General features: G+C 50.3%; 1 protein-coding gene across 1 annotated transcript in view; it reads right to left on the bottom strand.

Moving 5' to 3' along the window:
• LOC138294266 (lectin-like) overlaps window positions 1–13,107 on the bottom strand; it is a 54,573-nt gene that overhangs the window by 13,362 nt on the left and 28,104 nt on the right. Inside the window, exon 3 of the mRNA XM_069233380.1 lies at window positions 9,918–10,075. Coding sequence (XP_069089481.1) covers window positions 9,918–10,075 — 158 coding nt within the window. The remainder of the gene's footprint in view (window positions 1–9,917; window positions 10,076–13,107) is intronic.

Raw genomic sequence — 13,107 nt, 5'->3', positions numbered from 1 at the left:
ACTACTCAACACTACTACTCGACACTACTACTCAACTCTACTACACCCTCTTCTACTCAACACTAATACTCAACTCTACTACTCAACACTTCTACACTCTACAACACACTCTAATACTGCTGAAAGTGAGGTTTTGAGGACTCAGTGCTCCTTGCACAGTGGACGCTGCAGAGGGGTGCCCACCACCCGTGGGGAGGCGTGGGCAGTTTCCAAAGTGGAAGTCATGCCAGCTACACCCTCCTCCATTGGAGCATGGCCAGTCAGCAGAATGTGATCATTACTTGCTAATGGAACTTTGATCCACGGATATTGCATTCCTGAGAGTTTGTGACAGTGTTGAGCCGCAGGAGTGGGACTCCTACAAGAGGTAGTAGGTGTGCTTGGTAGCCCTGTGGGTCACCGCTGGATCTGGAAGAAGCCTACACCCACCTAAAGAAGAAGAGCGAGGAAAGACTATGAAGGACATGAGAAAGGTATGAGTTGATGGGTGGTCAGGAGAAGTTGAAGCCACTGTGGGAAGGGTTATGAGAACATTTACAAGAACTGGTGGTAATAGGTGGCTAATGTTGCTTAAAAATGTAGCATGGTTTCACAGTTCAGTGGGCAGTATGTATGCAGAATGCAGCCTTCTATGGTTGATTGGAGTTTATCAGGGCCTTGGTGTGGCGGCGGTAAAGGTGCCCACCTAGCACCAGCGCGTACAGAGCCGAGTGTTTTTCTTTTGCACCCTCCACCGAGCTGAAGGGAATTTCTAGAGCTCCTGTCCTTGTGATACAGTTATTGAAGTCCAGTTTTTTCATAGAAAGTGGCAATTTTTTTCATTTCGGGCACAACACTGTATTAATGGCGCCACTATAAGACAGTCATATTTGGATCAAAGGGCGCATTGATGGCTTCAATCGCCCCCTCAGAACTTGAAATTCAGGGAGCCTTTGCACTTTTGGAAATGATGGGGCATCTCCAATTGGCAGCCAATAGCTGGAGCAGGATGGTCAAGCTGTTTGTGGCCTCCGCAGGGATGTCTGCAGCTCTGCATGTGGATTCCCCAGGTGTGGGAGAAGTGCAGGTGACCCTGAGCAGAATGGTGAGGGGGCTGCTAGGGTGCTCCGTCTGGTGCTTATCGGAAGAACGTGAATGCCATTCCTGGGATGGAGAGGAGTTGGTAGAGGAGTTCTGGAGATGCCAGGGTCCAGTCAGAAGAAGGTGGTCGCGCGGACCTTGCATGGGTCGTGGCAGGAGCAAGAATTCATTGACACCACACAGTGAGTCTGGTGTGAGGCCCCCAGTGGCCACCCCCCTTGGGCTGAAGGTGATGTGGAGCTGAGCAAGATGGGTGCAGCAGTGAGAGGGTCCTGGTGAATGTCCAGGAATCCATATGGCCAGGGTCCAGCCTGAGCGGGGGGTCAGGTGCTGAGGACTATATGGTGGTCTTCTTCCAAAGAATAATCAGCAAGGAGGACCTGCAGGACCCAGAGATGGTGCAGGCAGCTGACGGCAGCCTATGTGGCATGACGGAAGGACAGGGCCCCTCGGAAGAGCTTTAGCATCCCACCAGAGACCTTTCCATGGCAAGAAGTTCTTCAGTGCAAGGTAGGGACCCTATTGCTCACTCTGTCTGAGGCAGCAGGAGGAGACAGTTGGGGCTATAAGTGGTGCGGGGGTCATGGAAGGGCTGCAGGTGAGGAACGGTGGGCAAATAAGTCTGTACAGATGGTGGAGCAATGACTGCTCCCATGTTGGTGGTATCATGTATCACACAGCCACCAGTGCCTGCTGAGGGGTGTACCGGTGGGTGTGTCAAATGACCACAGGATGCTTTGGCTGCCAATGTGAAACTGGCTGGTGAGGAAGAGAGTACAGCCAGAGGGATGGGCCCTCATCTTCAGTGGGAGAAGGTCTGACACTGGCCCGAGAAGAGTTCAGTAGAGTGGTGGCCACAGTCTAAAAGGAGAGCAGGTGGAGGATGAGTCTTCTGATAATGAAGGGGGAGGAGGTAGCCAGGGTGGGCAGGAGACTCTGGAATGGTTTTGACTGGATCAGTGTTGGGAAGGTGGCAAGTTGCCAAGCAGAGATGGCAGCTAGAGCCCCCCCAGAGAGCCCCCAAAGAAGTGAGTATAATGATGATTGGTTGGCCTCCTGACAACGAGTTTGGGTGGAAGTAAGAAGGATTCAGGGCTATCAGAAGTCCAGGGGTTTTGGTGAAACCGGGGATTTTGTGAGGTGGCAGAAAGTATGGTGGGGATCGTGGGAGCTGAAAGAGGGAGTGAGGAACCAAGATACGGATGTGGGGAGTGTTGGTGATGCAATGCGGGGCTCAACAGCGGGGTTAATTGCAGCGGTTGGTGCAGCGGGGATGGGGGAGGGTCTGCCATGACAGAGGTGGGGCAGAAGCCGAATAACATGGCTGATGATACCACTGGGAGGCAACCCACTGGGGCTGCAACTGCGACGAAAGGCAGTGATGTGGCATTGCCATATATGGGCATGGGTGACCCCTTGGGGGGTCAGTTGCTGCAGAAGAACAAGGGTAAGATTTGGGCAAATGATTACACCCATTTGTTTAAATTGCTGCATAGGGAGTGAGTGAGCACAGAGGGCTGAAAGTGGAGCTAGCTCATAGGCCAAAGGTGGCCACTCACTTTGACACCTGGACGGCCGCATTCGGTATTTTCACCAGCATCTCAGGTGAACAGGTCATAGAGCAGCGAGTGGCCTTATGGCAGTACATGGATGTCCTTGAGACGGATAGCATCAGTTTTGGGGGCTTGGTGTGGTTAACATATGACGAGGAGTTGCAGGCACAGAGGAGGGTCACACCTACGTACTCATGGGGTACAGCAGTCAGGGTCTTTGGCCACATTATATGACAGCTCTGAGAACTGTGCACGTGACACATAGGGTGAGTGGGCTGCCTATTCCTCACCATCTCTTTCTGAGTTGCCCCATCCAGAGCGGGGTGGGGGCATGGGCAAGTAGCCCCCGCAGAGGGGCCTGCTGGAATTCTAACAAGGTAGCCTTCTATTGGGGGCCCCTGAAGGTTTGGTCCTGATTCCTACAGGTGGAGTGGCAGAGACTCCCTGCTGCAGTGCACAGCATGGTGCAACCCCATGGGATGAATCAGGTGGTATTTGTAGAGGGTCCGGCTACTCTAGAAAGTGTCCCGGAGCTGAAGGCTCATCGAGCACTGCTCCAACAAATACATTAGGAGGTAGAGTTAAACAACCAGTTTTTTAGGTTCCTTGGTGGCATGCAGATATCAATGAAGGGCATTCCAGCCAGAGGTGGGCAGAGCGGAGAGAGGTGCCCCCCACTTCTTCCTCTTGTTTTTTGTCACCACAGCCAGCAGCCCATCCGAAGAGGGCAAGGTTCTTGCCGGCTGATGATGTACGAGTCTTTTGGCCAGGAGCTGGGATCTGACCCATGAAGGGCTCTGTGGGCTCACACGCGCCCCTTGAACTGACCTCTCCCTCGAACTGGCAGCTAATTCAGTTCCTTAGGGTGTGCATCCACTGGGTTGTGTTTCTGAATGTTTAGGACGAGCTGGAATGTGAGATTCTGCACTAAGGGGAGTCTCTTAAGTTGGTGCAATGTGAGATCCCACTACAGAGCACTGGCATGGTCCAAGTGAGAGGTTATGGGGGCATGAATTACCATCTTCTGACAGTGTGAGGGAAGCAGGAACAGACACAAAGGAGTGGAGGGAAAGGGTGGATATTCCAGTTAGACTGGAGGCGATGAGATTGTAGTTGCAGAGATGTCTCGATGGTGAAGCGACGGCTTTGTTGTGGGCGGGTTTTGGTTTTGGTTTTCACATAACCTTACACAGGTCCCCAGTGAGTCGACAAACAGACAATCCGAAGTCCCTCAAAGCAGTGGATGAGCTAGCGAGGGAGAAGCTGTGGAAAGACGCAAGTCAGGTCAGGGTGGCAGGACTACCTCTGATTCCTCTGTTGAAGAACCTCCTTGCGCTGTGCCAAAGGAAGCTCTGTGGCAGTTCAGGCTGATTCACCACCTGTCATTGCCTAAAGGGGATTGTGCGAATGATTTCCTCGACGCAAGAGAGTGTTCAGTGTCATGTGCCAGGGAAGACATTGGTATTCACTTGGTGGGGGGGTCCGGGCCAGTGTGGAAGTGGGCAAGGTGGATACTAAATCAGCTTTCTGCATTCTGCCAGTGACTCTGATGGTCTCCACTTGGAGGGTATACAGCTTCAGGTGATCACTTTGTTGACAAGTGCACGGCTACGGGATGGCGAGTTGCACCTGCAGTGTTTGAAACCATTAGCACCTTCACACAGTAGCCACATCTGAACAAGTTCTTCATTACTTAGAGGATTTCTTGTTAGTAGGGAGAGTGTGTAAGATTGATGAAGACATTGGCAGAGGTAGCAGACATGGTCTCGCAGTGGAAATTACAGAGGGACCGGCCACTCCCCTGACACTTTTGGGGATTAAGTTGGACACGGGCCAATGGCGTTGCAGCTTACACGTGACAAAGTGGAGATGCTGAATAGTTTTACTGAGGAGCTACTATAGAAAGGGAAGGGTGACCTGCGACTGGTGCTAAATGTGTTGGGTGATTTGAATTTTGCATGTCGGGTGGTAGCCCAGGGCGTGCCTTTTGCAGTAGCATTGCCTTCGCAGTGTAGGGGACTGTAAAGCATTTGTCCGAGAGACTGCAAAAAGACTTGTGGTTTGGAAACACTTTTTTCTTGGGGGGGGGGGAGGAACGGAGTGCCCATGTAGCAGCAAAATGACCCCATGATACAGACGCCCTGAGAACGGGGTTTTGGGGTGCTCTGGGAGGGGAATTGACATGCAGAGAGCTGGCCCCTATCTTGGAAGGTCAAGGGCACCAGAATTGCATTTTTGGATTTGTTTCCGTTGCTGGTTGCAGTGCATCTGTGGGGTGATGAGTTGAAGATCAAGAGGAAGAGCTTGTGCCAGACAATGCAACTGTGGTTCTGGTGGGGAGCAGGATGGCTGCTTCTGACACTGGGGTGTTGAGGATTCGGAGAGAATGTGTCTGTCTGTGCTTGGGGAAGAACATTGTGAGTCTGGCTAACGGAGAGGCTGATGCAATTTCTCATTCACAATGGGAGAGATTCTGTGGTTCTGCCTGAGTGTGCCAAATAAAGATCTTTGTGTTCCAGTAGACTTGTTAGACCTCAGGCTGTGAACGCATATAATCCAGTGCAATATTCACTGATGGATTGTACCACTAGGACTGGAGGGAATTCATAGCATTGGGCACCAGACGGTGTGGCTGTGATGGGTCAGGTAAAGGTTGAAACATGAGGAAATGCTGGAATTCAAATGAGAGTCATGTGTGCTTCTGTCTAGGAGGCGCACCACTTTAGATTTTCAGAGTTGGTAGGTTGGAATGGAAGTTTGGGGTTGACATTGGCTGACCTGGTGTGGCATGCAAAGGGTTTCAAAGTGTGTTTGAGGAGTGTAAGACTGAAAAGAAGGGTAAGGGGCAGTGGGGCACTTACACCGTTCAGTTGAGACCCAGGTTTGTCCTTGGTTGCACTTGTGGGCCTTTCTGGAGTTCAGGGGCTGGGGTGAGGGTCAAATATTCTAGCACTAGAATGGTTCTTCAGTAAGCTTGATGCAAGTGCATGAAGTGTTGAGAAGATGCCTACTGGCTCCGGGCTTGCGGGCATTGGAATTTAGCACTTACTAGTTTTAGATAGCGGCTGCGACTAAGAGTTTCCAGCTCAGGGTGGGGAAGACAGACTGAGGTGTTTGGGTAGGTGGCAGACCAATTGTGTGTGTAGGTAAGAAGTGGATTCACACATTGTTTGCTTTATTAGCAGGTGCTCCTTGTGCGAAGTCTCAACGGTGGGACAGATGAATCTGTATGCACTCCTTGGTGGAATGGGCTGGGAGAGGTCCAGAGGCAACTTGGAGGCAACCAGCTGGGTTTGGAAAAAGATGATGCCAAGGTGCATTGGTTTGACCCTGGTGGGATGCATTGGGGGCAGACAGTGCTACCCTTTGGCAGAACAAGGCATACATCTGGTGGAGAATGATATAGTCCAATTTACTGGGTTGGATTTGCTGAAGCCGATGAAGTGGGGCTTAGAAATGCTGAATGTCGGTTGAGCTTCACAGATGCTTTCTGGACTAGGTTGTTGCCAGGAGGGTGTAGATGTGCGTGCAGCAGGCTGGATGTGATAAAATGAAAAAGGAAGGAGCTGAATAGGGAAATTAATGGTTTCTGAAAGGTGAGAGGGGTGAGGATGGTAGCACATCAGAGCGTTCTTCTTGAGTGCCTGCTTTTGTTCAGGCACAATGTGGTGCACTTGTCTGAGCAGGGCAATAACCTGTAATTAGGAAGGTTGGCGAGGTGACTGGAAGGGTGGAAGGACGCTCCTTCTCACACCTGGCAGCCAAAGCTTGGAACAACCTTCCCCTCCACCTCAGGGCTGCCTCATCGCTCCAGCAATTCAGGAAAGGACTCACGGCCTGGCTGTTTGAATGAATAGACCACAAAGAAGCAGCTAGCTACCCCAGCGCCTTGACACCATCACTGGTGATTTGCAGCGCTCTACAAATGCCTTGATTGCTTGGTTGATTGAAATAGCATAAGAAGCTCTGAGTTGAAGGGGGCAGAAATGACACCTCAGGGGAAGGTAAACTGTTGAGCGGATTGGATAAGATGGGGGTGTAACAACGAGTAAAAGCACAATGGGGCAAGGCCGATGGTCTGGTCCAAGAGTGGACATGGTCAACAAGATGGTTAACGTGGGCTTTGATGTGAGGACCACAAGGAGTCCTGACAACTCAACGGTGGTGTGCAGTTCAGAAGTGTTTTGTGGGGTGAGACGTTAGGGGTGAGCGTTACCTTTGGGAGGCGGGTTGGTTTAGAATCTTTTGTTAGCCCACTTGGCAGGGTGGCTTGTGGGGCTCAGACGAAGAGCTGTAGTCTCTGCTTACCAGCTGTAAATAAAGTGACCTCTTGCACTCAAAGCAAGTGGAGTGGTGTGATCATTTACTTCTAGCCCCAGAAAGGAATGTATAATCGCTGGGAGAGGGGATGAGTATAGAACTCAGTGAGATCGGGCCATTTTCAGGGCTCTTTTGGTGTTCTTCTTCCCCAGTTCACATCTAGGTGAACCTCCTTCCCTCTGCAGGAACACTTGAAGCCAAGTTCAGGTCTTCAGATATACAGAGGTCCCCGAACAGCGGCCATCAGATGCTTCTAGGCGCTGAAGCTCATTGCTGAGGGAACACCTACCTGGGACTAGGTACTCCTTACCCAAGGTCACCTTCATTGTGTAACTATTCACAATGCTCATTAGTGTCTGCTATCTTCTGTCCACAGCTACATTTAACATTTTATCAACAAAGGTGCTCACAGTTTTGTGTGCCAGATGTGTCTGTCTTAAAAAGATAGCGCTTGGTCTAGTTGTGCAACAACTCCCTCAAGCGATTGGCCACATCACGTTCCTTGACGTTCATTGAATGAACTCACACATGACTCAGTGCTCATCTGAATTCAGCGTTTGAAATTGTTTAGTAAAAAAGGAGGCTGGAGTAGCCAATGACCCCCGATGCGGGTAGTTTTGTATAGAGATTTGCACTGACTAGCCAAGCAAAGCAACATTTGCACCAAATTGCCATTACAATATTGCATTTTTGGGCCAGTTGGTTGTAGCGCTATCCTTGTTTTACCACTGGTCAATCTATGCATTCGTAGGTGTAAAACAATTCGCCCCGGTACAAAGGCATGTAATCTGGCGAAATATATATCTTCCAAATTACTCCTAAATATTATATGAAAACCACTTTTATCAACCAGACTAGCCCCACCTTCTAAAAAGTTAAATAAAAACAAGAGGTCCCTTTTCACCCAACCTTCTGTCGCAGTGCAAACCCATCCAGAGCAGTCTGTAACTCTACAACACTCAAGCCATATTACATGAAAAGTAATCCTTTTGTCTACAGTAGCTAAGCAAGCATTGGCAAAGACAAATCACATGGCCTTAATGTGCTATTGTATTTATCACAACTTGGGGAATAAAAGGAGGGCACATGCTTGGGGAGCACACAAACAGGCAGGTTGCAGAGAGACGCAACCCAAGTAATGCGCATGCCTCAGTGCTTAATTTGTAAATAAAAAGGTGCCGGTGCCCAAAGCCCTCCTCTTAAACATGTGGCTGCTGCAGTTAAATGTGTGAACACAGAATATTGAGGTGGCTTAATCCTGAAGCCAACCCGGGCCTCTTCAATCCATATAAAGCCACTCTCTGCTCCTTCAGCTCACCCTTGCAGCTTTCTGCTTTCTTCCTTTGTGACACTTTTATGTTTTTCCCTTACTCTTTCTTCCCCATATGTGTCTTTTGCTCTCAGCAAATGCTTGAGGCGGAAATATAAGCCCCAGCCTTCAATAATAAGTGCCGGTGCTCAGCACCGGAAACAAGAAGCAGAAATTAAGCACTGGCATGCCTGTCTCTCCATGCATTAGTGCACTACAATTACATGTAACGTCTTTTTTAATAGGTGGCAAAGTCCATCTTTAACTAACATTTGCAATAACTGTGATTTGCACAAAAATGTTACAGACCAATGTTTAGCATAGTAGTGTCTTTTGGCATTTTTGGCGTTCACTGCAAAGAGATATACATTTGTCAAAACCAGTACTTCCAACATGGAAGACATTTCACCCAAATGCCAGGGGTAGAGGAAGTGACATCATAGACCCTTTGACCTTAATGATGTCACAGAAAGTGACATCATATGACCTTTCAGCTGAAGTCCTACCAGGAAGTGATGTCACATAACCTTAACCCTGATGGCATCACATTAATTAGCTTTGCTAAACCTACATAGTATGATTAACAGAACAACACAACACAAACACTTATTTTAGATGTCATCCCTATAAAGGGGTTGAAATGATATGTCGAGGGAACAGATAGCTGACTTGGTGTTTGGAAAAAATAATGAGTTAAAAATATCAGGAGACAGAACTATCAGGAATGAATATTGTGACACACAAACGTTGACAAGAATATTGTTTTTTGAGGTGAGTAATAATTATTAATAGTTAATTCTTTTTTTGATTTTGAATATGTAAAAAGGTATTGCCTATATTTTATCAGACAATACCAGAGGTCGCAAGAGAGAAGCCAGAGGTCGCAGCTGCAGCCCCTGGAGATCCCTAAGGACGTCCATGACTGGCAAACACTTTACATGGTAGCTCCCACGCAAAGAAAATAACTCAGCAACACAGCACATGTTCCACTAAAAGTATACAAATGCAATGCCCTGTTGTGCCATTACCGACCTGAAATACGTATTAAATGTGCCACATTATTCACATTTTGGAAAGGACGAAAGCCGGAAGTGAGAGGCAATATGAAATGGATTGGGTAACTTTAGAAAATACTGCCATGTTGTTGAGAATGCAGCACCATCTTGGAATGGTATTGTGCCCCAGCAGATCATTAGTTTACGTGGAGGAGTTATGGCGTATACAAACAGCCAATAGAAAGACTATGCGACTCAAGTATTATTGTGGGAAAAGCCACATGTGACTGACAATGTCCCAAGCCAATGGCTGAAGGGTTGGTAGCCAAAGAAGCCAATGGCTGAAGGAGGCTGAACCGAACCCCAATGTTTGTGTGCTATATTTTTTTTAGATATAATGAAGCCTTTGATGTACATCTGATCTCAGAACTTTAGGCTTCATCATATCTCGAGATGAATAAAGTCTGGAGGATGCCATCAGGACCCCTAAGTGCTCACCTGAGGGGCTCAGATTACAGGTGTGGGATAGTGCTGAGATGACACCTCTAGGAGCACAAAGCACTCCCCCAGCTCCATACTAGTGTGGATGTCCTGAGAGGGGGATGCCCTGGAGAATGCTGGCACCAGAGGCGAGATATGCACCGAAACAGCGCCCCATACCTCAGCGCCTCCCCACGTCAGCTCGGCGGTGATATAGCGATAACAGGAGTCGTTCCGCAGGAACCAGTCTGTCCTCCCCCACCAGCGCAGACCTCCATCGGGGTGATGACTCTGGAAGGTGGTCCTTCGCGAGTTCCCAGGGGTCACTGCGGAGTCCACTGGGGAGACGAGCAACGCAAGCACATTCAAAGCACATTGTAATTAGAAGTACAACTTGTGGTCACAATGTATCACAGAAATGTAAACTATTAAATGAACTTTCACACACTGATACTATAAACAGGAATCAGACATATTCTGGTTAGGGAAGCTACGTTTAATATATTTATTGTCCAGGGGGAGGGGGCGGGGGGGGGTGCAGCAGTGCAGATTTTAGTTGTACTCTTTTTACCTGCAACGTGGTTCTTTATGAATAGCACGAGCATTTGCAAATGAACAATACGCAGGCGGCCTAATCCTCTGTGCTCCAGGGCTGTGAGTGTATTACAACACTCATACACACCACTAGGTAGAAGCACAGAGTATTGTAACTAAGTCTACACTGATGTTGACTTAGTAAAAATACTTGTCTGGGTCCATGTAGCAGATGATAGACTTGTTTAACACATGTACTGCACCGCGGATATAAGGTAGGTAAAGAGGTTCATGGGGGAATATTCCCATAGCATAATTGCCTTCAGAGCTGCTGTAGCGGTGAGGCGACAGTCCGAAGCACTATGTGCAGCCTTCTTGGCACTCTTGTCTATATGCCGCCTGCTGAGGGCTCCAGGCCAGGCCGCAATCCTGAAGGCTCCAGTCCTGCCTGTCGTACTGAGGCCTCCTGTCAACTCATGTACAGATGGGGTCTCCTGTCTACTCTGTCCACCTATCCAGGACTGCTGAAGACTGTTTACAGCTCTCCGCTGCTGAGGACTCTTGTCAACCCTGCCTGCCCCCCCTGCACTGCTGAGGACTCTTCTCAACCCTGCACTGCTGAGGACTCTTGTCAACCCTGCACTGCTGAGGACTCTTGCCAACCCTGCACTGCTGAGGACTCTTGTCAACCCTGCACTGCTGAGGACTCTTGTCAACCCTGCCTGACTACCCAGGACTGCTGAGGACTCTTGTCTACTCTGCACTGCTGAGGGCTCTTGTCAACCCAGCACTGCTGAGGCACCCTGTCCACCCACTACAGATGGTGGATCTTGTCCGACCTGCACTGCTGAGGACTGTTTACAACTCTGCACTGCTGAGGACTCTTGTCAACCCTGCACTGCTGAGGTAGCCTGTCCACCCACTACAGATGGTGGATCTTGTCCGACCTGCACTGCTGAGGACTGTTTACAACCCTGCACTGCTGAGGACTCTTGTCAACCCTGCACTGCTGAGGACTCTTGTCAACCCTGCCTGACTACCCAGGACTGCTGAGGACTCTTGTCTACTCTGCACTGCCGAGGGCTCTTGTCAACCCAGCACTGCTGAGGCACCCTGTCCACCCACTACAGATGGTGGATCTTGTCCGACCTGCACTGCTGAGGACTGTTTACAACTCTGCACTGCTGAGGACTCTTGTCAACCCTGCACTGCTGAGGTAGCCTGTCCACCCACTACAGATGGTGGATCTTGTCCGACCTGCACTGCTGAGGACTGTTTACAACCCTGCACTGCTGAGGACTCTTGTCAACCCTGCACTGCTGAGGACTCTTGTCAACCCTGCCTGACTACCCAGGACTGCTGAGGACTCTTGTCTACTCTGCACTGCCGAGGGCTCTTGTCAACCCAGCACTGCTGAGGCACCCTGTCCACCCACTACAGATGGTGGATCTTGTCCGACCTGCACTGCTGAGGACTGTTTACAACTCTGCACTGCTGAGGACTCTTGTCAACCCTGCACTGCTGAGGTAGCCTGTCCACCCACTACAGATGGTGGATCTTGTCCGACCTGCACTGCTGAGGACTGTTTACAACCCTGCACTGCTGAGGACTCTTGTCAACCCTGCACTGCTGAGGACTCTTGTCAACCCTGCCTGACTACCCAGGACTGCTGAGGACTCTTGTCTACTCTGCACTGCTGAGGGCTCTTGTCAACCCAGCACTGCTGAGGCACCCTGTCCACCCACTACAGATGGTGGATCTTGTCCGACCTGCACTGCTGAGGACTGTTTACAACTCTGCACTGCTGAGGACTCTTGTCAACCCTGCACTGCTGAGGTAGCCTGTCCACCCACTACAGATGGTGGATCTTGTCCGACCTGCACTGCTGAGGACTGTTTACAACTCTGCACTGCTGAGGGCTCTTGTAGACCCTGCTTGACTACCCTGCACTGCTGAGGTAGCCTATCCACCCATTACAGATGGTGGATCTTGTCTGCACTGCTGAGGGCTCTTGTGTACCCTGCACTGCTGAGGGCTCTTGTGTACCCTGCACTCCTGAGGGCTCTTGTCTACTCTGCACTGCTGAGGGCTCTTGTCTACCCTGCACTGCTGTGGACTCTTGTCTACTCTGCACTGCTGAGGGCTCTTGTCTACCCGGCACTGCTGAGGGCCGAGGACTCTTGTCTACTCTGCACTGCTGAGGGCTCTTGTCTACTCTGCACTGCTGAGGGCTCTTGTCTACCCTGCACTGCTGTGGACTCTTATCTACTCTGCACTGCTGAGGGCTCTTGTCTACCCTGCACTGCTGAGGGCCGAGGGCTCTTGTCTACCTGCACTGCTGAGGGCGCTTGTCTACCCTGCACTGCTGAGGGCTCTTGTCTACCCTGCACTGCTGAGGGCTCTTGTCTACCCTGCAGTGCTGTGGACTCTTGTCTACTCTGCACTGCTGTGGACTCTTGTCTACTCTGCACTGCTGAGGGCTCTTGTCTACCCTGCACTGCTGTGGACTCTTGTCTACCCTGCACTGCTGTGGACTCTTGTCTACTCTGCACTGCTGAGGGCTCTTGTCTACCCTGCACTGCTGAGGGCCGAGGGCTCTTGTCTACTCTGCACTGCTGAGGGCTCTTGTCTACCCTGCACTGCTGTGGACTCTTGTCTACTCTGCACTGCTGAGGGCTCTTGTCTACCATGCACTGCTGACGGCCGAGGGCTCTTGTCTACTCTGCACTGCTGAGGGCTCTTGTCTACCCTGCACTGCTGAGGGCCGAGGGCTCTTGTCTACTCTGCACTGCTGAGGGCTCTTGTCTACCCTGCACTGCTGAGGGCTCTTGTCTAC

This window comes from Pleurodeles waltl, chromosome 4_2, assembly GCF_031143425.1.
Source record: "Pleurodeles waltl isolate 20211129_DDA chromosome 4_2, aPleWal1.hap1.20221129, whole genome shotgun sequence".
Classification (NCBI taxonomy): Eukaryota; Metazoa; Chordata; class Amphibia; order Caudata; family Salamandridae; genus Pleurodeles; species Pleurodeles waltl.
The sequence above is the reverse complement of the archived record's forward strand: the minus strand, read 5'-3'. Positions and strand labels throughout refer to the sequence as shown.